Below are 25,684 nucleotides of genomic sequence, written 5' to 3'. Positions count from 1 at the left end.
TCGACAGGAGAAGTCGAGACTGGAATCCCAACAAGAGGATGTCTTGAGGCGCCTGGAGCCTCTTAGGGCTAAATACGATAGTTATAGGGCCAATCCCCCTTTTTAAATTTTCTTTGCCATAGTTGTAAATGCTCTATTCCAATTAATAAAACATTCGAGTTTGGCAATTTACTTTGTTTATTTTCTTATTCTTGCTTCCTTATTCGATGTTTACTTCATACAACGTTGGCTTATACGTTTTTAAGTATTTGCCATTTACCGTTATTTGTCGATTTCGACCTTCTAATTCTTTAATCGAATAAGCGTTGTGTAAAAGTACTTTCTCGACTGTGAAAGGGCCTTCCCAGTTTGGGGCACACTTTCCATAGCGTTTATCCCTTTTATCGACTGGTAATACAACCTTCCATACGTAATCACCGGGCATAAAAGATTTAGCTCTAACCTTTTTATTATAAGCTTTAGCAACGCGATCCTTTTGCCTGGTTAAGGTATCCAATGCCAATAGTCTTTCTTCGTCGAGATTGACTAATTCATCAAGCATCATATTCCAATAATCTTCACTTGGAATTTCCTCTTGCCTTTGAATTCTGCATGATTGTAAATATACTTCTGCTGGTAACACCGTTTCTTGGCCGTACGCTAATCGAAATGGCGTTGCCCCGGTAGCTTCTTTAGGTGAATTCCTGTAAGCCCAAAGCACTTGGCCCAATGTTTGATGCCATCTTTTAGGTTTTCGACCAATATGTTTTTTAATCAAGGAGATCAATGTTTTGTTGGCCGCTTCTACTTGACCATTCGCTTGAGCGTAATAAGGAGTCGAGGTTAGGAGTTTTATGCCCCAAGATTCCGCGAATGATGCCACTTTTTGGCCTACAAATACTGTGCCTTGGTCTGTAGTAAGTGACTCAGGTAACCCGAAACGATACACTATGTGATTCTGAATGAAATCGATCACCGTGTCCTGGGTAACATTTTGTAGAGGAATTGCCTCTACCCACTTGGTAAAGTAATCTATAGCCACTATTATGTACTTGTGTTGCTTAGAAGAACATGGGTTAATTTCGCCAATTAGGTCTAAAGCCCATCCCCTGAATGGCCAAGGTTTAACGATTGAGTGTAATTCACTTGCTGGCACATGTTGTATCCCTGCGTGTCTCTGGCAATCTTGGCACCCCTTGGCATACTCCATACAATCTTTCATAATAGTAGGCCAATACATCCCTTGTCGAAATAGGATCCATTTCATCTTGATCCCTGCCTGGTGGGCACCACATAACCCATCGTGAACGGCCGAGATTGCTATGAACGCGTCGTCTTCACTTAAACACTTCAGTAGTGTTCCGTCGACGTTTTTCTTGAATAGCTCGTTTCCCATGATGACATAGCTCATTGCCCTGTATTTCGTCTTTCTGTCTGTGGTACCCACAGGATTTTGCAAGTAATCGACAATTGGCTTTCTCCAATCATTAGGTGCCATGTTGTCAATGACTAGGACGTTGAGGTCAGAGGGGTTTAGTTTTTCTTTGACTTCGATAAGCTCTTTTAGCCTATATTTATCGACCATATATCCTGACGCGATTTGTGCCAATTCATTGGCCTCTTGATTGTCTATTCTGGAAACATGGCCTAGCCTAGCGTCGTCGAATTTGGCCAACAGATTATTAGCTTTCGTGTAGTACTTAGCTAGATTTTCACTGATGCATTTGTATTCCTTGGTGAGTTGCTTTATTACCAACTCAGAGTCTCCTTTTACGACAACGTTCCTTGCCCCCAAGGCTATTAGGATCTCGAGGCCTGATATCAAAGCCTCATACTCGGCCTCATTGTTCGAGCACTTCTTCTTGATCCTAAACTTGAACTTCGTGGGGATGCCCCCTGGGGATACTATGAACATCCCGATTCCGGTGCCATTTTTATGGCTAGAACCGTCGAAAAATAGCTTCCAAGGTTGGACACCCACATAGGTTACAATTTCTTTAGGCAAAGTATGATCTACTAGGAAATCAGCGACTGCTTGCCCCTTAACTGCCTTTAGTGGGGCATAAGTGAGTGAATATTCGGTTAGGGCCAAAGCCCATTTGCCAATTCGACTGTGCAAGATCGGTTTAGATAACATGTGCTTTATTATATCATAATGAGAAAAAACCATTACATCAATTGGCTTTATATAATATTTCAGCTTTACACAAGAGAAGTACAAGCATAAGCACAATTTCTCGATCATGGTGTATCGAGTTTCTGCATCATTCAACACCCTACTTAAGTAAAATATGGCTCTCTCCTTGCTATCTTCATCTTCTTGAGCCAACATGCTTCCAATGGTTCCATCTGTGGCAGAGATATACAGCTTCATTGGCTTTCCTCCTATAGGTGGTGTCATTACAGGTGGACTGGACAAGTACGCTTTGAGTTCATCGAATGCTTTCTGGTGCTCTGCTTCCCAGCGAAACGTGTCTTCTTTCTTGAGTCGAAGAAGTGGGGAAAATGATTTGGTCTTCTCGCTGAGGTTGGCAATAAATCTCCTTAGGAAGTTAATCTTTCCTAACAATGATTGCAGTTGTTTCTTGCTGGTTGGTGGATTTGTGTCGAGAATGGCTTTGGCTTTGTTCTTGTTGATCTCGATGCCCTTTTTATGCACCACAAAACCCAAAAAGTCACCTGCAATAACACCAAATGCACATTTAAGGGGATTCATCTTCAAGCCATATTTTCTCATCCTCTCAAAGGATTTCCTTAGATGCAACAAATGGTCATCCCTTGATGGGGATTTCACCACAATGTCATCAATGTAAACCTGCATGAAAGTTTCGATAAAATCATGAAAAATGGTATTCATTACCCTTTGGTAGGTCGCGCCAGCGTTTTTCAATCCAAATGGCATGACCACCCACTCGTATGTCCCCAAGGCACCAGGACATCGAAAAGCTGTTTTCGACACATCCTCTTCTGCTATGAAGATTTGGTTGTAACCTAAGTAACCATCCAACAAGCTTAAATATTCGTGACCAGCAGCTGAATCCACCATCATCTCAGCAATAGGCATGTGATACTCGTCTTTTGGAGTGGCAGCGTTAAGATCTCGGAAATCGATGCAAACTCTCATCTTTCCATTCTTCTTGATCACTGGAACCACGTTGGCTAGCCAGTCCACGTATCGAGCCGTTCTGATAAATTTACACCTGAGGAGTCTTTCAATTTCTTCCTTGATTTTCACCAACACATCTGGATGGAACCTCCTGGGCAATTGCTTGACCGGTTTCTTGTCTTCTTTGATGGGTAACTTCAATTCCACCAAATCTCGACTGAGGCCAGGCATTTCATCATAATCCCAAGCGAAACAGTCTTTTAATTCCTTGAGTAATTTCACCATCCTGTCCTTCAACTCCGGGTCAATGAGAGCATTGATGTATGTTGGCCTCTTTTCTAAGCCATCTCCTAGGTCCACTTCTTCCAAAGGGTCTTGTGCTTCCATTTTCTTGGAAATGTCGACCACTGGCTTTTCGAAACCTAATGGACCGTCATCATAGATGCAATCCAGTCTCAAATCGCGAAGATCCTCGAATTCGCATTCATCGACTCTCTGCTCGTTTTTTCTTATGCACGTGTTATCCTCATTTGCTGTTGCCTCCTCTTGGGATGTCATTTCGACAGGCAGAATTAAGGCATTGGTTTCTTCAGTAGCCATTTCTTTGGCTATTCTTGCGGCCTCTAAGGCCGTCCTTATTCTGTTTTCGGCTGCATAAGCCGAAATTCGAGCTAGGCTCGAATTAATCATCTTTAACCTCATTTTGCCACTCAGTTGTGGCATCCTTTTCTTCATCGCTGTGCCATCCACTCATGGCATCAGGTTTGTATGCTTCATTAAGGTTCAAACCCCTGATAGGATCTAATGTCACTGAGTACTCTGAGTACGGGTTGAAATATTGAGAGGCCACTGTGTCTAGAGGAGCAATTGTGGCTAAACTTTTGTCGAAATTCTTTTTGCTGACGTAGCCTGTCTCCGCTAAGTAGTAGCTCTGATCTGCTTGCACGTTCTCGACGACTCCATCTGCTTTCCAAATGGAAATACGTTGGTGCAGGATTGAGGGCACTGCCCCCACGCCGTGGATCCATTCTCTCCCCAATAGCAGGTTGTAGTTGGCTTTTGAGGGTACCACGATGAACAATGTGGAACGGGCTACCGTTCCTACGGTTATGTTCAACATAATTGCTCCTAAAGAAGAACCTGTCTTCCCCTCGTAGTCGGAAAGGACCATGTCGTGAGGGATTAGGTCTGCTTCAGTTTTGCCCAATTTCTTGAGCATGAACTTAGGCATTAAATTGATTGTGGCTCCTCCGTCGACAAGAACTTTATTGACTCCTTTTTCGTCGACTTTTGCCCAAACGAACAACGACTTCAAATGGCTTTTCATCTGCTCCGTTGGCCTCTGGAAAATAGCTCTTTCGTCTTCGACGGATCCTTTTTGCATCACGTAGTAGCACAAGGGGTTGTCATCCGGCTCTTCCTCGTCGTAGTAGTCCTCTTCATTTTCGGTTACCTCTGAGATTCTGTCGAATTCAGCGGGTAAGATAGACACTATGCAGATGATGTTAAGATCTTCCCCATCACTGTCGTCGAAATCGTCGAGCATGTCTTCATCCTCATCCTCAGCCACATCTTTCCCTTTTTCTTTGGCCGGGTTTGGTGGCACAACTGTTCCTTGTTTGATGGCGTGGTCGAGCTGGTTAATAATCGACGCCACACTAGGTTCATTGCGAGGGTTATCTTCTGGCTTTATGTAACGCCCCGATTTCTCGAGTGTTACACAGTAACTAATTAACCAATTTTCGTAAAGAGTTTTCGTCGATTCACTTATTAATCTCGAATTAATGATAAAAGTTCAATTTTACAAAATTCTCGAAACTTAACCATTTCAAACTTGCGGAAATAATCATCAACGTAAACCTCAACTTTATTAATCATTGAAAAGAGTATGAAATAAATATCCGGAAGAAAACTTCAAAGTAAATTACATCAAGTTAAACTATCTCAACTAAAATAAAGTAATGGTTCAATACTTCCAAAACTCGGTACTCTCAACCCAAAAGAAAAATGGATGTCTCACAACCCAACCATATCCTTGGCCCCTTCCTCTTTATCTTCTTCCTCTTCATCAGAAGTGTAGTCGTCATCTGTAGTGGCTCGTCACGTAGCATCAACTCCCAAGAATGAGTCGTCGCCATTTTCTTCACGACCATCTACCCCCCCCCCAAATAAACACATAGCAAACAAGAAAGGGTCAGGTCTAAAAGAAAACAACAAGAACATACAGTACAGTGGATATAAATGAACATCATCCGCTATCGAAATAATTCTCTTTCTCTTTAAAGTTTTAGATGTTAGTTAGTCACCTAACGATTCCTCACTTCGCACAACCCGCCAAACACTTCCATGGCCATCTTCGTGCTTCCGCAGAGGCACGGTAATCACGGTGACCGCAGTCAACCAAACACGTGGAGCCGCAATGATCCACAAAAATCACGGTGACCGCAGTCAACCAAACACGTGGAGCCGCAATGATCCACAAAAATCACGGGTGACCGCAGTCGACCCAAAATCTCCCTCGCGTGCAAGCCCATCGTTCTCATGGACCATAGTCTACCCGACCTATGTCCGTAAATTAATTAATTTCACTTGCAAGCGAGTCACAACAATATTAGTTCTTTTTCTCTTGGTTCTTAAGGCTCTAAGTCAGTCACCCTAAGTCTTTTAGCTTAATCGCACACAATAAATAGCACCATTCACGATAACAAGGGAATTACAGCTAGGTGAGCGACCCTTTGAATAATTTCCAATAATATCACAATTCACATAAGGCATAGCAAAAACTTACACTTACGCATGGCACATCATGGCATAAATTATCAAATAAGGTAACATAAGGCTTATGCATGGAAAACAACACATTTTCGCAACTTAGCTTTTTGGACAGCAGAAACAACGTTCATTGAAACTGGTCTACAGAATGCGTCCTCCAACAAAAAATCATGTATAATATCTTTCTGGAAAGCTATTTTAAAGATCTACAACTCTCTAGTTAAAATCATTTTCATTTGAGCCCCAGAATTATGTGATATTACTCCTTAAAGTTTCTGTCCGACACAGGGAAAAACAGCAAGTATGACAGTTACCCAAAACGACCTACAACACACAATACTAGACCAAAATTTATGATCTTTATATGCCTGGAAAGCTCTTTCGAAGATCTACAATTTGTATTTTAATCATTTCTTTATTTGACGACCAGAAACTAGTGAAAATAGGACCTGAAGTTTACTGTCCAGCACAGAAATCTGACAGAGAATGCATTTGCCATCAATTTCGTTTAAGTCATTCTATTCTAAGGGTTCTAAGTCATCTACCAGCATCAAATATAGTAACATGTTCACAGTGTAACCCAATATGACCTGGAAAAGTCCAGCACACATCGCATATTCAAAACCTCAAGCACATCAATCAAGTTCATACATAAAATCATGTCAAAGCATGGCAAGAATCATAATTTTTCCAAGAAAACTCATGATATAACCCCTATTCTACCCAAAAGATCCTAAGACCAGCCCTTACCTTGTTTGGTGATGGAAAAACAGAAGTTTGGAGATGGAAAGAAGGTTCAAAAGCTGCTGTCCTCGTTCTCTATTTCCTCTCCCTCGTGAATCCCTCTCTACTCGCGCTCTCTCCCTTGCTCGCGTGCGTGACCGGCGACAATGGTGGTGGCTTGGGCGGCGGCTCCCTTCTCTTCTCTCACACGTTCTCTCTTTTCTCTCTTCTGCTCTCTCTCTCTTTGTTTTTCACGTGAAGGTGCTGTAGTGTATCTCTGTTTTCTGATTGTGGAAGAATAGGGTTTCCCCCCTTGGCTAAAATCCCATGCAACCCACAAGTGGGCTAGGGTTTTGTTTTTCCACAAGCCCGACCCAAGTTCAACCTTAACCCACCAATTTAATTACCTAATCAGACCTGAAACTTACTAAAACCTAAGCCCTCAAAGGTAAATTCATAATTAAATTCGGACTTAGAAGAAAAACAATGTAATAATCCCGCTGGCACTGTACAGCCGGAACTACGTTCACTAAAACGGGGATATCTGGAGCTACAGATATCGGATCGACACGAAACCACTTGGAGAATTTTCTAGACTTGAGGGGCTACAACTCTCATGAAGGAAGTTTTCCCAAATTAAGTCGTTAAGACCCTCTAAAAATTCACACAAGTTGACAGTTCTAATCTGCCAGTTATCAAACATAGCCAAAAACTTCAATTTTATTCAAACTTCCATAAAATTGTTCCAAATTGAACTTAGGGCCTTACACTTTATGTCCCATAAGGAACGGAACTTGCCACCTCTTTCTCTCTCAGCTTTTCTTTTCCTCAGGAAACGTCTGAATTGAGTTTTGGTCATTTGCTCAGGGGCATAGTAGTTTCCAGAGCCATAGGAGTAGCTCCGTGATACGCGGGAGTTGTTAATATAGGAAGACCCCTGGCCCAAATCGATCTTCGACCACTTCTGGTGATGCTTCGGTTTTGGGGGTGCTGGCCTGAACCATTGATTCTTTGGCAAACCAGCATCAGGGACATAAGTCTTGTCCTTGATTCTTGACTTTTGGCCTCTATTGCCATCGAGTTCTTGATCCCTTTCAATCCACTCCTCGTGGGGATATTTCAACCTTCTGGACACAGGCATTTTGCTCTGGTAATGCTTCTTCATCTCAGAATCTTGATAGGCTTTAGCTGCTGACTTGTCGAAAACGGCACTACACCGAGGACAAAGCATGACCTCTTTCTCGCCATCTTTGCTTCGTGACAAAAACTCAACAAGAGTTTCTCCTGCCTTGGGGTAAACCTCCTCTAGGCTCACCTCTTTCGCGACCTCTGGTTCTTCGACAGCCATGTTTTCCTCCTTTGCTTCCTCGAGTGTCAGGCCCAGATTTAGCTTCTCATAAATGTCGACCATGCCAATGTAGAAAGGTTCCACGTAGTTGGCTTCAGCTACCTGCAGTGGGTCGGAATCAATCTTCATTTGGCTTTTGGCTTTCTCGTCATACTTGAGCCTTCCCGAATCCAATGCCCCCTGCACAAGATCCCTGAAACGAACACATTGTGAGGTCCAATGACCAAAAAAGTTGTGATATTTACAATATTTCTTCCCTTTCCTTTGTTCAGGAGAAGGAAGTTTTTGGTCTTTAGGGACCACAAGCAAACCATCAGACACAAGTATATCATAAATTGCATCACATTTGGTCACATCAAAAGTATAAGTTTTCACAGCAGGAATCGTGTTCTTGGGGTTTTGCTCCCCAAGTTTGTTTTCACGTGGTTTCAATGCTTTACAAACATAAGGATCCCCTGGCTGAAGTTCAGCCAGATTGACATCATTTAATTCGACGTCTTCAGGAACTTCTCGATAGACTCATGGACTTTGACATACTGGATCCGCATCTATGTACGCTACCTTCTCCTTCTTTGGCCACTTAGTAGTCTTGGCCCTTTCCTCAGACTTTTCGGCCTTTAGCACTTCGATGTGCCTCACTCTATCTGCGAGTAAAGACATATCGCGAATATACTGAGTGTCGATTTTCTTTCTAATGGAATACTCTAGACCACCAACGGCTAAGACAACTAGCTCGTGTTCAGGGACATGGGTGAAACATCGAGATTTAAGCATCCTAAACCTGTTTAGGTAATCATCAATTGACTCTGCTGGCTTTCTTTTAACACTAGCCAAATCTTTCAAACTCACCTTGCACTCTCCCCTAAAGAACTGCTCATGGAAAATCCTTTCCAATTGGGCCCATGTATGGACTGACCTAGGAGCGAGGGTGGTGAACCAGGTAAATGCATTTTTGGTTAACGAACTCGGGAAGTACTTCATTTTTAAATTCTCATTGATGGCTAGGTCTCCTGCTTCGATTTGGTACCTGGCTATGTGTTCTACAGTGGATTCTCCTGAATCCCCCGAGAACTTAGTGAATTTGGGGACCTTCCAGCCTCGAGGAAGTTCTGATTCGAGAACCTCCTCTGTAAAGGCTGACACAAAATGGGGTCTATTCGCGAAACCCACGTTGAAACCATGTTGGTTCAACAATTGCTCTACCACAGCAGCAACATTTTGTTGCCCCCCAGCGTTCTGGTGTCGAATTCTTTCTAGCACACCATCAGCGTGTTCTTCCCTGTTTACCATATATACATTTTGCAATGGCGGCTGCACTGCCTCGTACAAAGGGTTTGCCCTCATCTCTTGGCGTTGCGGCGCCTGGTAGCGCATAGGGGCAGGGACATGGTTAGGCGACGGGATTTGGTTAATCCCTGGTGCCGGTTGGATTTCGACTGGTGCCCCCAGGGCTGTCGCCAAACGATCCATCTGTCGTGCCAAATGATGATTATTGGCATTATTATTTTGGAGCACAGGGTTGATTAGCTCACCTATCTGTCGAGATAACATGTTAACCATTTCATGGTTACTGTCATCTACCTGTTGCCTAATGGCTTGAAGTGAACTAGTATTCATACCTGTAGATAAATAAACTTGTGAACTGGATCCAGGAATAGGAGGGCTAACTCGACTCCCCAAATTTAGCATTGTTCCATTTGCCCCAAAAGGGGGTATGCTGAATGGGGGAACATTTTCAGGGAACGTCGAATACGTGCCTTGTATGCCTTGCATCATGGACGTAGGCATACCATAAGGCATGTTTTCCCTCGTAACTGTTGGAACAATTTGTGTCTGCACTGATGTAGATACAGGCATTTCTGCAACTGCAGAAATTGCTACATCCTGGGTTGGCATAGTGGTGCCATGCCCCATTCCAGTAGACACTTCTTCATTATTGTTACCACTACTTCCCCCAGGGCTGCTCTGATTACCCACGTTAGACCCTTGAGGAGAGGTTCTTCCTCGATTGCTCGCCATACTTATAGTCTTACCACTTCTCAGGTGCATATAAATCACAATCAAGGCAAGTAACAAATACCAAATAGCATGCAGCAAACAAAACACACGAAACGCTTCTGTAAAACTTAGTTTTCACAAAAACGGTCCCACTGGGTGTGCCAATTTGTTTACGTGGTTTTTTGGTAAACAAATATCCTCTTAGTTCGACTAAAGGAAGTTTAGATTCAGGGTCCTTTTGAGAAAACGCTTTGCCAAAGTGTTGCGTGTGTGAGTGCTTTTTCGATAACACCAAGTTAGTTTAAACAGAACTGAATTTCATTACACACGGGTCAATTACAAAGAAATCACATACATCTAAATAACATAAAAACTACAAAAGATGAAGATCTCGACAGGGAAATGCGTAGAAGAACTGGGGAATTAACAAACTTAAATGCAAGAAAACTAAAGCGTTGGTTCTGCAACATACTCCTCCATCATCACGTTTTGCTCTCTGAGTCTCATTGATGCGGACGTTTAGAGCTTTTTGGTGAACTTTCGGAGTTTTGAGTTGGGAACCCTTCTTTCTGCTGCTACTTCTTCTATTTATAGTGCTGTCATTGCCCACGTTCTTGACGGTTTTTCTTGGGTGCATGATGGCTTCGTGGGTTTTGAATTTTGGCGCCATGCCCCACGTTTAGCCGCTGGTTTTCGAGCACGTGACTCTATTGCCACGTGGGTGGTTCTGAGTCGTGGGCAACCGTTGCTATTCGTGGCATCATGGGTATATGCACGTGCTTGTAGTTACTGGTTACTCGGTAACTGCCTCTTCCATTAAGATGATCGAGATTTCTTCATCTGCTGAGTTTGTCGAGATATAACTCTTCCTAACTTGACTTTGAGGGGCACCGTATGCTGAGTTGCCGGTTTCGCCATAGCCCTTGTTGTCGAGAACTCACCTTTGCACCATGATGTCGAGAGTCGTAGTCCTCGTAGTTTTTAGCCACCGCATTAGACCGTGGTGTAATATACCTTTTCGTTTATTTTGTATATTTTTTTTTTCTATCAATAATAACCATGATAATCTAATTTTTTTTGGTACATCGGAAAATTAAAAACAACAGAAAGAAACTACAAGGCTAACAAGTCCCTAGCCAAGATGGGAGCTAACTGCTGAGGCGGAGCCTCAAGATACTCTATAGGACATTGGAGCCCTCCCCCCATGCCAGCAAGACAATCCGCTGCTGCATTTGCATCCCTAGAAATATGGGTAAGCTCTATGCACCAATCTCGATCCAACAAGAGTTTAAGATCAAGGAGCTCTGAGGCCAACTCATGAAACTGATACCTATTCTCAGATAAAGCCTTCACAATCTCAAGACAATCGACTTCACAGATCGCTTTTCGAATGTTGGCGTTCCATAATAAAACCAAACCATGCTTAAGAGCTCCAATCTCCGCTGTAATGGGATTCCCCCCCACTGCTGCCAGCATAAAACCCGGTTACCCAATTACCGGTTCCATCCCTCACTAAGCCCCCCATACCCATCCTGGCTCCGGTCAAGTCAAAGACACCATCAGTGTTGAGCTTGAATTCACCTGCGGGAGGAGCTCTCCAAAACGCACCTCCACCCATGCCCAATGTCGTGGACAGATCACTAGAAAGGAAGGAGAAATAGTCATGATGCTCTGTAGAAATCCAATTCATAGTACTAATAGCGTTCCAAGACTTATCACCCAAGATTGCATTGTTACGCCACCGCCAAATTCCCCAAAGAGCTGTAGCAAACAAGGAACCATGAGGACCACACACCTGGTATTTGATCCAAGCCTGGACACTCCCAACTAGAAACCGAGGCCACGTGAGAGCATTCAATTTATTCCAAATTTCCCTAGCAAACCTGCAGTCCCGCAAACAATGTAAAATATCCTCCATAGAATGTTGACACCGCGAGCACGAGGGTGAGGAAGCAAGCTTGCAACGACATGATAATCTAATTTAATAAAAACACAAGGATTTTAAAAATAAATTGAAAACGTAAAAAAAAGAGTTGTTTTTTTTACAGCAAAAAAGAGTTATTTAAAGATAATATTTTTGGCCTATCTTTTTTGTTGATATATAAGTCTATTACTTACAAATGTTATCTTTAAATAAATCACATTTATTAAATTTTTTTATCAAGACAATGAATATTTATTTGGTTCAAAACATAATATAATTTCGTTTTAAAAGTTTATTAAAAAATTAAATACTTGTTAATTTCTTGATGTTGGACATTTGATGATAAAAGTCTTAGGCTTAAATATATTCTAGGTCTCTAATTAACTTTGTAAAAAAAACCAAACTCGGTCCCTAAAAAAATTATTTAAAATATTATTTCTTAGAACCTTTTCAATCAATTTAAGTTCTCTTTTTGGTGTTAAATTAGTTTTGACACTAAAATTTATTATAATTCATTTTATTAAAAATTTATTCTATACATTAATCTCATAGTAAAAATGTTCGAAAAACTAAGAAAATTTTATGTTCTACTATAAAAACAAATAAGTCAAGAACTTGTTTATGGGATAATTCAGTAAAACATACTATAATACCAGAAAAGGATATATAAAGATAAAGTTCTTCATCTTATGCATATCCGGTGAATCAAATTCAAACAATATTGTATAGGAGAGGGTGATGTCATTGCTAGCGCAAGATGAAAACTATTATTTGAATTAAAAATGTTTTCATTGTCTGATTAATATAGTAAATTAAAAATATTTGCATAACTATTTGTTCCTTAATTCTTTTTATTTCTAATTAATCCATGTGAGATCATAACCATATTTGACATAATTTTTATTGAGTCATTAGTTTACGTGACAATCATATAATCTAACATATGTAGCATGTGAAATTTTCATATTAGTTTTGATCATTCAAAATTATCTTTAACATTTTATAGTCTTTCTCTTCCCCCTTCCCACTTTCTTACCCATCCTAGCTACACCTACTATCATCACCGCCCAGCCACCACCCAACCTCCACCACCATCAACCAGCCACCACCTTCCCTCAACTCATCCAAAACAGGCTTTTGTACCCTAGTAGTATAGTTTTTTTTGGAAATTACAGCTTTGGGGTACTTTTTCTTTTATTTACCAATCTAGTATAAATCGTCACTGACAGTGGCGATTCTATTTATTTTTTTTTATTTTTTTAAAGAATCGCCAATAGCATTGGCGTTTTCATTTTTTTTTTCGTTTTTTATATAAATCGCCAACCATATTGGCGTTTTCTTATTTTTTATTTTTGTTTTTTCTGACAATCACCAATTATGTTGGCTTTTTTACCTTTTTGTTTTTTTTTTAAATCATCCACACGTTTTTTTAATTTTTTAAATTAGTAATTAAAATGGTATTTAATCAATTGATATTCACACACAATTTTGTGTCATTACTCACTTTTGCAGCACTTTAATCATAAATATTTGAACCGATATTTAAAGATAAACATATGCATTACATAGTTTAGTTGGGGATGAAGAGTATTGGCCATCTTACTCAGGTCCCAATTGCATGCCAAATCCTCAGCTTAGCGCGAGAACTTGCCGGTAGACCAAATAATTTATTATCAAAGTGCTGCAAAAGTGAGTAATAACATAAAATTGTGTGTGAGCATCAATTGATTAAATACCATTTTAATTAGTCATTTAAAAAAATATTAAAAAAACGTGTGGGCGATTTAAAAAAAATTAAAAAGGTAATAAACGCCAACATAGTTGGCGATTGTCAGAAAAAAAAAATAAAAAAAAGAAAACGGCAACATGGTTGGCGATTTATATAAAAAACGAAAAAAAAAAAAAATGAAAACGCCAATGCTATTGGCGATTCTTTAAAAAAATAAAAAAATAAATAGAATCGCCACTGACAGTGGCGATTTATACTAGATTGGTAAATAAATAAAAAAGTACCTCAAAGTTGTAATTTCCAAAAAAAACTATACTACTAGGGTACAAAAGCCTCCAAAACATCTCCACCTCTCCTTCCCTTCCCTTCTCTACCTTTTAGAAACTAAAATTAATGTTTAGTGTACATCTCTTGGATTTTTTTTCTAAATAATGTTAAAAAATAATTTAATTAGCAAAAAGGGTGGAAAAAAAATTATTTAGCAAAATGGGGTAGTTTTGGACATATAGGATCTAACGTGGATAGGGTCTTTTGAATTCGCAAGTTTTTTTGCGAATTGCACAGTTTTTTTGCATGCACGGACTACCATGATTGCTGACAAAGGTGGCAGGATTCATAAAGATTATATATTTAAATGTCCAAAATATATAAATAAACGCATTGTGCTTTGGTGGTGTTGAAGCTTTTAGTTGCTTAAGAGGTCCTGTGTTCTACTCCTACTTGCACCATTTTAGTTCTTTTTCCATCATTGATTCTTTTCTTTTTTATTTGTTTTCTCTAACCATGCTAGAGAATGCATTATCAATATTTTTCAAATATAAGAGATATTTAAGGACATTAAATTGGTACACACCACATTCAGTTAAATTAATTTTTTCATTTATTTAAATATTTCATATTCAATTATGTACATAATCAATTTCTCAATGTTAATGTGTTTTTTAATTTTCTTTTTTATTATGTAAAATTAATTTTTTTTAAGAATTTAATTTTAGTATTTATTTCTTTTGTTTATCAATTAAAATTCTAAAAGAAAATAAAGAATTATAAGTATAAGATGTGGGAGCGTAAATTAAAAACAAATTATTCCAATTAATGTACATAAATCATTTCAAAAAACAAAAGTACATAAATTATCAAATATTTATTTGATAAAAATTAATGATGAAGTTATAAAAAGTGACAGTATTGAAATTATAAAGTGAAAAATTTATAAAAAGTGACAGTATTGATAATTTATGTACATATTTATTTGATAAATTAAAAACAAATGATTTATAAAAATTAATGATGAAGTTATAAAAAGTGACAGTATTGAAATCAAAAGTGACAGTATTGAAATTATAAAACTGTTAAACTCTTGGTAAAAATAAAAGATAAGAAAAGAAAAAGCTAAAATGCTCCAAGTAGGAGTAGAACACAGGACCTTCAAGACAAATGGAAAGTTCAAAACCGCCAAGGCACCGTCCCTTTATTTATACCTGCTGGATATTTAATTATATAACACTTATGAATTCGCGAAATTTATTGCGAATTCCGCAGACAAATACTGCCACTTTTGACCATAAAGATGTCAGTTTCATGCATGTAACAATTCACAAAAAATATTGCGAATTCAAGCAAACATGGGAGTCCATGCATGCAAAAAAATCTGTGCAATTCGTAAAAAAACTTGCGAATTCAAAAGACCCTATCCACATCAGATCCTACATGTTCAAAACTACCCCATTTTGCTAAATAAATTTTTTTACACCCCTTTTTGCTAATTAAATATGTTTTTAACATTATTTAGAAAAAAAAATCACATCTCTTGAGTGCTAAGTGCTAACATCTAGAGTAAAGCGAAAGGATAGAGGGGTAAGTAGTCAATGTGACATATGATCTGATATGACAGGAAAAGTGCGATAAAGTAAAAAATGTAGGCGTATGAAAAGTATCGCTACATGACTATTCCATAAATATGGGCGTATAGAAAGAGAGAGAAAAGGTAAACAATATGGGTGTATAGAAAGTGTGTTACCGTTAATGGTTCCAAAGGAGATTAATCGTGATCCAATCATGTTTTTAGTTGCTTAGCCGGTTGATTCCGATTCAAATTGTACTTGAATTGAGGAAAGTCATGTTGGCCTTGGTGTTTTTTGCTTTCTAATGTTGTAATTATGTTTCTTCTATTTCATAATGAAATCGTTTTCCCAAAAAAATTGTAAATTAGTAATAAATAATATAGTTTGTTGGTGCCCACTAGGGTGGACCTTTAATTTTTTGGTCCACCCATGCACCATACTTCATCAGCGTTAGATCTTGGAATATTAGAATATTCCTTAATTGAATGACTAGGATTGAATCAATGATAAAAGGGTAATAATGTAATTTTCCAATCCTAAATCAAACCCTCTTCTCCCTGCTTTTGGACAGGCATCAGTGGCCCAGCCTACCATTATCTCTCTCGCTGCCGCTGCTGAATCCACAACGGCGGTTTCCTCCGCCACTGCTGGTTTTAATGCGGAGGTTGCTGTGTGAAATTTTCTTTTGTGAAAGAATCGTCTGTTTCCTTTTGCTTCTACTCATCTTCTACTAATCTTTCTCTCACACACCAGTACAGAAAAAAAAAACATAATTCTGCTTGAGGTAGCCGGATCTGGTGTGAGAGAGTCCAAGGACGCTTGACCTGCTCCTGTCCGACGGAGATGGAGCGTCAGAGAAGGCCGGCCGGTGACGCGAGATCGCGAGCCGAGAGGTGGTGGTCGGCGGCGATTTCACAAGGGAGCAAGAGAGGCCGCGAAACAGTTAACGGATCTTGACTTGCGCACAGCGGAATCTCCTAACCAATTCGGAAAACTGGTTCCACCATAGAACTGAATGGTGAGTTTCTTCAAGTTTGTTGATGGCTCGAGCTGTTCAAGTACATGCCTTTCCATTTGCGAGTCTACAGTTGCATTGCAATCCCATTCTAAGGCCAACTTGTCAATTTGTTCTATCTTCTTCAAGTTGGCTTGAAAGGCATTAGAGATTCAAAGGGGTCGGTGACATTTTGTAGCTTTAAGATTGAAAGTTTTCCTTGTAGATGGTGAAATTTCCATCGAATGTATGAGACTATGAGGTCTGGGGACGAGGACGGCGGTAGCTACACAGGATCACAGATAATGTTACGAATTTAATTTTTGTAATATATTTTTATTTAGTGTAAATTACTAATATAACCTTTGGGTGCACCGGTGGACCAAAATATAAATGGTCCACTCTAGTGGGCACCTAGTTTGTTATGCGTAGTATTAATCACGGTGTATCTTTTCTCTGCAACTGTCGAAAATGTTCTTTCGCTGTATCGGACCTAAAAGAAATGGGTTGCGCCTACTACTGGTTGGTCCAAGTTGAATGTTGATGCTAGTTATAGTCGGAATTTTGGGCTACATGTGATTGCTAAGGAACAATAGTGATGAGTGGGTTGGCTGGTTCTTATCTAGCTGAGCTCTTGGTTGTTATTCTGATCTAAATCTAGCCTAAAGTGCGGGTGACCGTAAGATTGTTTGTGAATCAGACATCTTTGGTGTCGTCAATAGTTTATCGCGCATTGGCTCCTTGAATCTACACTTTTGCACAACTCATAGTGTTGAGACGTGTTTCTTAATTCCTTGAATCTAGTAAAATAAACGAGTTATTTTCCCAATCTGAACAAACCATCAACTGTATAGATTCATTTTCTTCTTTTGCAAAATTAGAAATTTTTCTATATATCTATCTGCCAGAAAGAGAAAGAAACGGAAACGACAGCAAAACAATGTTATAAAAATCCACCGAAGATTCTAGTTTAGTATGCGACGCCTCGACTTCGAAATTTTCCCCAGTTCTTATGTTCAACTCTGTTCCATTTTCTCTCTCTACCTACTTCCAATTTTATGGGAACTTTCTCTCTCTTTTTTTTTTACAATTAGATTTAGAAATTTTCTTGCTTGGTTTCCAAGTTTATCATTATTCTATGTTTTTATATTCTACTTAGATCCCATATTCTTTTTCATCCTCTTCCTTCATCATTGAGTGCTTCTTCCACAAAACACCATTTCTGTATCTCTTTATATATTCCTTCCTTTTTTTCCTTCCTCTTCTGCCAACATCCCATGATTTTCACAGAGAAAATACAGTGCATGAAGATGAGGTTCCCTAATTACATCCAAGCATTGGAAGAAGAGCTCCTGAAAATTCAGGTGTTCTCCAAAGAGCTTCCTCTTTCATTGGAGCTGGTCACACAAGGTAACCAAACAAACAAACACATACCCTTTTGTTCTTTTAGTCTGAATATGCCACAACCTTGGTTTGTTTTCACTTTTCTGAGATCCTGATGTGGATTTTTGGCTTCTGGGTTGATTTTCTTTGTGTGCAGCTATTGAAGCTTGTAAGCAGCAGTTGTCTGGAACTACCACTGAGAATGGCCAATCGGAGTGTTCAGAGCAGACAACATCAATGGGAGAACGTGTTTTGGAGGAGTTCATTCCGATCAAGAAAAGGGCATCCACTTATTGTGATGAAGATGAGCTACATTCTCATGAGAAAAATGTTTCAAAGGGTGATAAGAACAACACTGATGAGAGGAAAATGGATTGGCTTAGATCTGTTCAGTTATGGAACCCGGATCCCCCAGCTGGGGAGGTATGAAAAACAAGGCTTAATTTTCAATTCATCATTGTTGCTTCAGTGTAGAACAGAACATGTAGTGAATTGGTTATTTCTGTGAACAATTGTTTAGGATGTGACTAGGAAAGTGCCTGTGATGATGGACTTGATGAGAAGTGGATGTGGTGGTGGTGGTGCTTTCCAGCCATTTCATAAAGAAGAAAGAGCTGAAAAGACAATTGAATCATTGAGTAAAGCACCCTCCTCTTCTTCTCCGGTAGCCACCGCAAGTTCTACCGCAGCGAAGGCCACCACCAGTCACAGTGGTGAAAGCAGGAAAAGAGTGGAGAAAGAGGGGCAGAGAAAGCAGCGCAGGTGCTGGTCACAGGATTTGCACAAGCGCTTCTTGCATGCCCTTCAGCAGCTTGGTGGTCCAGATAGTGAGTGTCCTTAATCTGTACTGAGTTTTGATTTGTTATATCTTTAGGATGTTCATGTAAATGCTTACTGATATCTGATATTTGGGGGCTTTTGCAGCTGCCACACCAAAGCAAATTAGGGAGAAAATGAATGTTGGTGGCCTCACAAATGATGAAGTCAAAAGCCATTTACAGGTTTGTATATAGGATAGATTTCCAAAATGTTTGGTTATCAATTTTGGCTTGAGATGCAAAATCACAATGGAAGTCTTTGCTTTGAATTTCTTTAATTTTCACTGTCTTGTGTTTCTAGTTTTTCTCCAGTTTTAAGGGATTTCAAACCAATAGCACTTTTGGATTAAGTGTGTGTTTGTATCAACGTTAGCAGAATTGCTTATAGACAAAATTTGTTACTACTTAAATTGGGTATGGTACACGTGAGTTAAAAATGTTGATTTATGTGTGGATACTTTTATGAAATAAGTAGTTTTTGCAAGGTAGTGTTATGAAATTCAGTTGTAAGTTTTAGGATAGCTTCTCTTTCACCTGAAAAGTCAGAAGCTAAATTACAAGAGCTTGTCCTAAAAATTGATAGTGATTTCAGAATTAATTGTAAAAGAGTTTTCAAATATGCACTATGCACTAAAAGTTCTGTTGCAGAAGTCACAATAAGTTAATCTCATTGAGTTTGAACTTCCATAGTCTCAATTATAGTCTCAAATTTTCTTTGTGTTTTTTGAACAGAAATACCGTTTGCACTCTAAAAGACCAAGTCCTGCAGTTCACAACACAGCCAATTCTCAAACAGCACCTTTTGTCCTTGTAGGAAACATTTTTGTTCAACAGCCACAATATGCAGCAGCATCAGGGGAACTGAACAAAGTTATGGCACCTGCCGGAATTTACGCGCCGGTGGCCACACATCCTCCAGCTGTTTCACACACACCAGATGCTTCAATTAAGAAGCCAGAGTTCAAGAAACTAAAGCTATTTGAGCAATCAAACTTAGAAGAAAGAGCTAACAATCACAGTGTAGGAGGAGGTGTTCATTCAAACTCTCCTTCCTCATCATCCTCCACACATACCACTACTACTTCCCCTGGCTGTAGAGTTTGAATGTACAGGATTTGTAACTAAATTGCTGTAGAAAGTCTCTAAGTCCTTTGATATTTTCTTCTGAAATGTTCTGTTTTATTGACTTTTTTCTCCTGTTGTCTGGGATTTAACTTATATAGGTAAAATACACAGAAAGTGACATTTTTGGTGTTAAATAAACACAAGGTGAGATGAAGTTTCAAATTTTGAATTTGGAAGCATTTTCAATGGCACTGTGTGTGTGCTGAAATCTCATTAATTCAGTTACTAATGGTTTGTTTTTTTTTTTTTTTTTTTTTGACTTAAATAAGTTTTTCGTCCCTAACCTTTTCATAATACCTGGTTTTCGTCCCTCGCCGGAGCAAAGGTGGGGTTTAGTCCCTAACCTTTGCCAAAACGTTTGGTTTTCGTCCCTCCGGAGCTCTGGGTCAACGCCGGAGCTCCGGTGGCCCATGTGGCAATGCCACATAGGATTAGTCAGGCCACGTGTTATTATTATTATTATTGTTAAATTTTGGATCTCATCCTCATGTATAAAATTGAATTTGGTTTTAGTCCCTGGAATAATAATCATGATTTGGCATGCATCCTTACATAGAATATTGATCTGTGTTTTGGTCCCCTATTGGACATTAAAAGGCTACTTAGGAAGAAAAAACGTGTTAAAGTATGACAATTGCAAATGCCACAACATAATTTCATGCATAAGTCAATGGTGAAAACTTACTGGAGGGGTTGGAGCTGTTGTTGGTGCCTGGTTTCCAGCTTGCTCCTGTGCTGGTTCTTGAGGATTTGTCACATTCCAGCTTGCTCCTGTGCGTGCTAATGTGGATGGACCACTATTTTTATTGATGTAGCCAAGTTAAGCCACTTGTGCAATTTATGTCTTTGTGGATGGACCACTATCATTTTGTAAGAATATTTTGACTTATGCATGAAATTATGTTGTGGCCTTAGCAATTGTCATACTTTAACACGTTTTTTCTTCCTAAGTAGCCTTTTAATGTCCAATAAGGGACCAAAACACAGATCAATATTCTATGTAAGGATGCATGCCAAATCATGATTACTATTCCAGGGACTAAAACAAAATTCAATTTTATTCATGAGGATAAGATCCAAAATTTAACAATAATAATAATAATAACACGTGGCCTGACTAATCCTATGTGGCATTGCCACATGGGCCACCGGAGCTCCGGCGTTGACCCAGAGTTCCGGAGGGACGAAAACCAAACGTTTTGGCAAAGGTTAGGGACTAAACCCCACCTTTGCTCCGGCGAGGGACGAAAACCGGGTATTATGGAAAGGTTAGGGACAAAAAACTTATTTAAGCCTTTTTTTTTTATGATGAACATAATTCAGAAGTGATTTCACATGGAAGAAATAGTGATTTTTTGTTGCAATTTTGGTAACGATTTGGTGTACAGTTTGGTTGGAGATGAATAGGAGAGAGGTTAGGTAAGAGAGAAGAATCACCTTTGTTGGTGGAATCCATTCACTTTTGAAGTTTTCTACATATTGTGAAGAAATAGGGACTAGATGCTCACATTTTCCTTTACAACTGTACATTAAATGGATTGTAACTAGTTAAAATTTAGTTTGTGTTTGGAGTGAATTTGATAGAGTTAATAGGATAACAGCAATGGCATGATGAATTGGTGATTCTGAAAGAGGGTCGAAGAATATTCACTATTCAGTAAACATAACCTACAAATGACCAAGAAGATGCAGATATATGTCAGTTGTGGAAACACCAATTTTAGCTCATGTGAATTGTAAAAGATTACTTTAATTGGACTGGACACTATGGCAATTGTGAACTAAAAAAAGATTTTGGTTTGATGTTTGTTTGAATACCAGTTAAGCGCAACATAGACTATTATCTCAATAAATAAATAAAGAGTTTTGTTCATGTTTATCTTAATGTATGTGTTAACGTTGATATAATGAATATATACGGGATGCGATGTTCGGGGACATCCACTTTCTTAGAGATTTTTCTTTGAAAATTGTTGGTGAATTTACTTTTTTAATCTGCCTACAAATTTTTCGTCATAGAGCAAAATACAGAAATCCTCAATGTTAAGAAACGAATTTTCATGGTGGAGTGTAGAAGTTTTTGATTGGTTATCATTAACCCAATCTTAAAAGGTGTTTTATAGTAAAAAAAACTTTCATGTTGCCATTAGTAAGTTTCTTGCTTAAATTATATCCGTCCATATAACAATGCTCTTCAAAATAAGAATTTGTTTCTCTTTCAAATATTGTAGCGGTTCAACCCGCCGCATATTAACCATCAAAAGTTTTAAGGAAAAAACGTAGATCAAGTTTCTTACATTTTTCTATTTTTTATCAAGTTTTCCGTCAAATCATGACAATGAATTTTATTTTTAAAAATAAATAGCATTCATTGAAGATTTATTGTTAATTTTTAAAAATAAAGAACTTGTTGAAATAGATATAAGTTCTGTTCAATTTTAAATGGGTCAACAAATAAATAAGAAGAAGTAACACAAAGTATTGTGTAGTGGTTAGCTCACTTTGTTCTTTAAGAGAGTGAGAGCAAATGCAACAAGGAAATAAGTTGCTGCAGTCGGATACCCAAACTGTTGAGAATTCAAGTGCGGAGTTTGAGTCTCACATTGGTTAAGTTTGGGTGAGGAGAAAACTTTATAAGATATGTGACCCATAAATCTAATGTCTTAAGGTTTTGGGTTAAGATGTGGCGTCGATATCTCTTGGTGTCTTACTCCTCGGTCATGAGCTCCCTTGTCTCCCCCAACACAAACCTCACCCAGAAAAACAAGAAGAAGCTCTTATAATTTTTGATCATTTAAAATCACTACAAATTATTAAACTCCTTTGTCACTTTCCTACTGCTTGATGTGTTAATCGTGAGGCTAAAATTTAGTTTCACGACTGGTGAATACCTTGGAAAACAATTGCAAATTTTCAAGTCAATTAGTGTCATAGTCTATTGGTTCAATCATTATTTCCAAATGTATTGCTTGCATACGACTTTATCTATGTATTGAAGAAAATAAACAGAGCATATACAATAATTTAGTATTCATCTAACTCACAACCTATAGGCAATATAAATATGTTCCCCATCAGGAATATTCCAGGATAAGGAGGCATATTATTTTAAGGGCCCGATTAGTGACCAGGACAGGATAGGATAAGACAGGATAATAATCATATCTTGTTGTTATCTGTTGTTTGTTGCGCCAGCAGGATATGATAACACTATCCTGTCTCCTATCCTATCCTGTCAGTTGTAAGGCCCTAAGTTCAATTTGGAACAATTTTATGGAAGTTCGAATAAAATTGAAGTTTTAGTTAATGTTTGATAGCTGGCAGATTAGAACTGTCAACTTGTGCGAATTTTTAGAGGGTCTTAACGACTTCATTTGGGAAAACTTCCTTCATGAGAGTTGTAGCCCTTTAAGTCTAGAAAATTCTCGAAGTAGAATCAGGTCATTCCGACCTCTGTAGCTCGAGATATCATCGGTTTAGTGACGATGGTCCTGGCTGTACAGTACCAGCGGATTTAATTGATGTGTTTCCTTTCAATTCCGAGTGTGATCGTGATATTACTAAAAAGGACTGAGGTTTTTGATTAGTTTCAGTTCTGAGTAAGTTCTTAAGTGATGGGGTCAAGGGTTTTGACTTGGGTTGGGCTTGAAAGAAAACAAACCCTAGCCCAAGAGAGGGGACGCAGGCTATGAAGGGTCTTGGGAGGGAAAGGGTTTCTTTTCACACTATTCTGAAGAAAGAAACCTTGAACACTTCTGAAACACGTAAAACAGAGGAGAAAGAGTGAGAGAAACTTTCCCCTTGCACCCTAGCCGTCACCGTCCCAAGCCCCACCACCGTCGACGTGTTCGCGCAAGGGAGAGAAGGAGTTTGCGAGTGAGAGGGAGAGAGGAAGGTCACGCGTGGGAGAAGAGGAGAGAAACCAGAACCTTGCTCTTCACTTTCATCTTTTCTTCAAGCCTAAGGACAAAGGTAAGGGCTGGTTCTAGGAATGGGTAGGTTCTTTAGGGAATATGCCATGAATTGCCATGAGAAACAACTTGAGTTTTGGACTGTTTTTGCATGATTTCCTGTACATGCTTGCTTGCTGGAATTTTTCTCTTGAAAAGCCATGAATATGATCCTCAAACGTTGTTTATGATCTGAATCTATGATTTTATGCGAGTTGCCATGGTATTTGTTAAGTTTTGTGCTATTTTACACTTGTTATAACATGATCCTTGCTAAATGTTTGGTTCTGAAATTTTGAGTAGATATTTGGGTTGTTGGGGCTGTACCAAGATTGCCATGATCAAAGGGGAAGGAAGGAAAATTATTTTTGAAAACCATAGAGCCATGGGAGTTTCGCTGCCAGTTTCCTGTACTGGACAGCGGACTTCAGAGCCCCTTTTTACCTGTTTATGGTCATCAAATGAAAAAGTGATTAAAATGAAAGTTGTAGATTTTCGAAATATCTTTCCATACATATAAAAATCATAATTTTTGGTTTAGTAATGTGATCTGGGGGTCGTGTTTAGTAACTGTCACACCTGCTGTCTTCCTGTTCCGGACAGTTAGCTTTAAGGCCTAATATCACCTAATTCTGGGACTCAAATGAACAAGTGTGTAACTAGAGAGTTGTAGATATTTAAAATAGCTTTCTAGAAAGGTATCATACGTGATTTTTGGTTGAAAGATGCATTCTGTGGCTCTATTTTTGTGAAAGTTGTTTCTGCTGTCAATATGTTGAAGTTGCGATGATATATTATGCATGAGTGAATGTTCTTGCGTTCCTTTACGTGGATTATATTTATTTTCTGAGTTAATGGTTCAAGGGTCGCTCACCTAGCCGTAATTCCCTTGTAACCCGTGAATGTTGTGTTGTGAAGGTTGTTGTATAAAGAGTATGATAAGACTCTAGGATTGATTTTAGAGACTTAACAAAGAGAAAAGTGTAATAAACTCGCTTGCAAGTAAATGTGAATAATTGGACATAGGTCTGGTGAGGACTATGGACCATGAGAACGATGGTACCTTGCACGCGAGGGTGTTTTGTGGGTTGTACGGTGAGTCCCCACGTGATTGGCTGACTGCGGTCGCCTTGTGATTCTGTGGACGGACGGTGAGTCTGGCGGACGGTGAGTCCCTCCACATGATTGAGGGTTGTACGGTGAGTCCCCTCCGAGATTTGTTCATCTGCGGATGATCGTGATTATGGCCATGGAAGTTTTGGTGGGTTGTGTGAAGTGAGATTCCGTTAGTAACTGACTCTTTCCCATAAAAGACATATAATGTACTTATATTATATATGTTGTTGTTGATTTTGTCATTATCATTCTTTTGTTGGACCTGACCCTGCTTGTTTGCTATGTGTTTGTTTGGGGGGGTAGATGGTCGTGAAGATAATGGCGATGACTCATTCTTGGGAGTTGATGCTACGTGACGTGCCAATACTGGAGGACGACTACACTTTAGAGGAAGAGGAAGAGGCTAAGGAATAGGGTTTGGGTTGAGAGTCTTTTGTTTTCTGTTGGGGTTGAGAGTTTCCGAAGTGTTGGTATCGAACAATTTTATTGCTTAAATTCGAATGAACAAGTTTTGATGTAATCTTTATTTTCATTCAGGCCTTTGTTTCGTACTCTTTACAGTTGGTTATTTAAAAAGTTTTACGAAGTTGGTTACTTCCGCGTGTTTTTTGGAAAGGTTATGTTTCAAGAGTTTTTGTAAAATGAAAGGTTTGTCATTAATTGAAGATTAATAAGTGAATCGACGAAAACTCTTTACGAAAATTGGTTAATTAGTTACTGTGTAACACTCGAGAAATCGGGGCGTTACATCAGTCATGTGTAAAAGTTATCCTGAGGGGTGAGCTAGGATAGAGCAGGATAGGATACCAGTTATATATTTTCTTTCAGTATCCTAACTCCAAATTAATTTATTTTATTATTATATAATTTATAAT

The 25,684-nt window shown here is 38.9% G+C and overlaps 2 protein-coding genes and 1 long non-coding RNA gene across 3 annotated transcripts; 2 read left to right on the top strand and 1 right to left on the bottom strand.

Annotated features, from left to right (window-relative positions):
* Nucleotides 1-11,039: 11,039 nt before the first annotated feature.
* LOC130719864 (uncharacterized) lies at nucleotides 11,040-11,844 on the bottom strand. The gene is made up of 2 exons (XM_057570462.1): nucleotides 11,454-11,844; nucleotides 11,040-11,392 (listed from the first exon to the last, which is right to left on the bottom strand). The coding sequence occupies exons 1-2, from the start codon at nucleotides 11,842-11,844 to the stop codon at nucleotides 11,040-11,042; spliced, it is 744 nt and encodes a 247-aa protein (XP_057426445.1).
* Nucleotides 11,845-17,413: 5,569 nt separating this feature from the next.
* Nucleotides 17,414-19,929, top strand: LOC130716603 (transcription factor HHO2-like). Its single transcript, XM_057566575.1, has 5 exons — nucleotides 17,414-17,827; nucleotides 17,958-18,223; nucleotides 18,321-18,627; nucleotides 18,725-18,801; nucleotides 19,351-19,929. The coding sequence occupies exons 1-5, from the start codon at nucleotides 17,695-17,697 to the stop codon at nucleotides 19,720-19,722; spliced, it is 1,155 nt and encodes a 384-aa protein (XP_057422558.1). The 5' UTR covers nucleotides 17,414-17,694; the 3' UTR covers nucleotides 19,723-19,929.
* Nucleotides 19,930-23,203: 3,274 nt separating this feature from the next.
* LOC130720249 (uncharacterized) lies at nucleotides 23,204-25,329 on the top strand. Its single transcript, XR_009012993.1, has 2 exons — nucleotides 23,204-23,715; nucleotides 25,113-25,329. It is a non-coding gene; the product is annotated as an uncharacterized LOC130720249 (long non-coding RNA).
* Nucleotides 25,330-25,684: the final 355 nt, after the last annotated feature.

This window comes from Lotus japonicus, chromosome 5, assembly GCF_012489685.1.
Source record: "Lotus japonicus ecotype B-129 chromosome 5, LjGifu_v1.2".
Taxonomy (NCBI): domain Eukaryota; kingdom Viridiplantae; phylum Streptophyta; class Magnoliopsida; order Fabales; family Fabaceae; genus Lotus; species Lotus japonicus.
The sequence above is the reverse complement of the archived record's forward strand: the minus strand, read 5'-3'. Positions and strand labels throughout refer to the sequence as shown.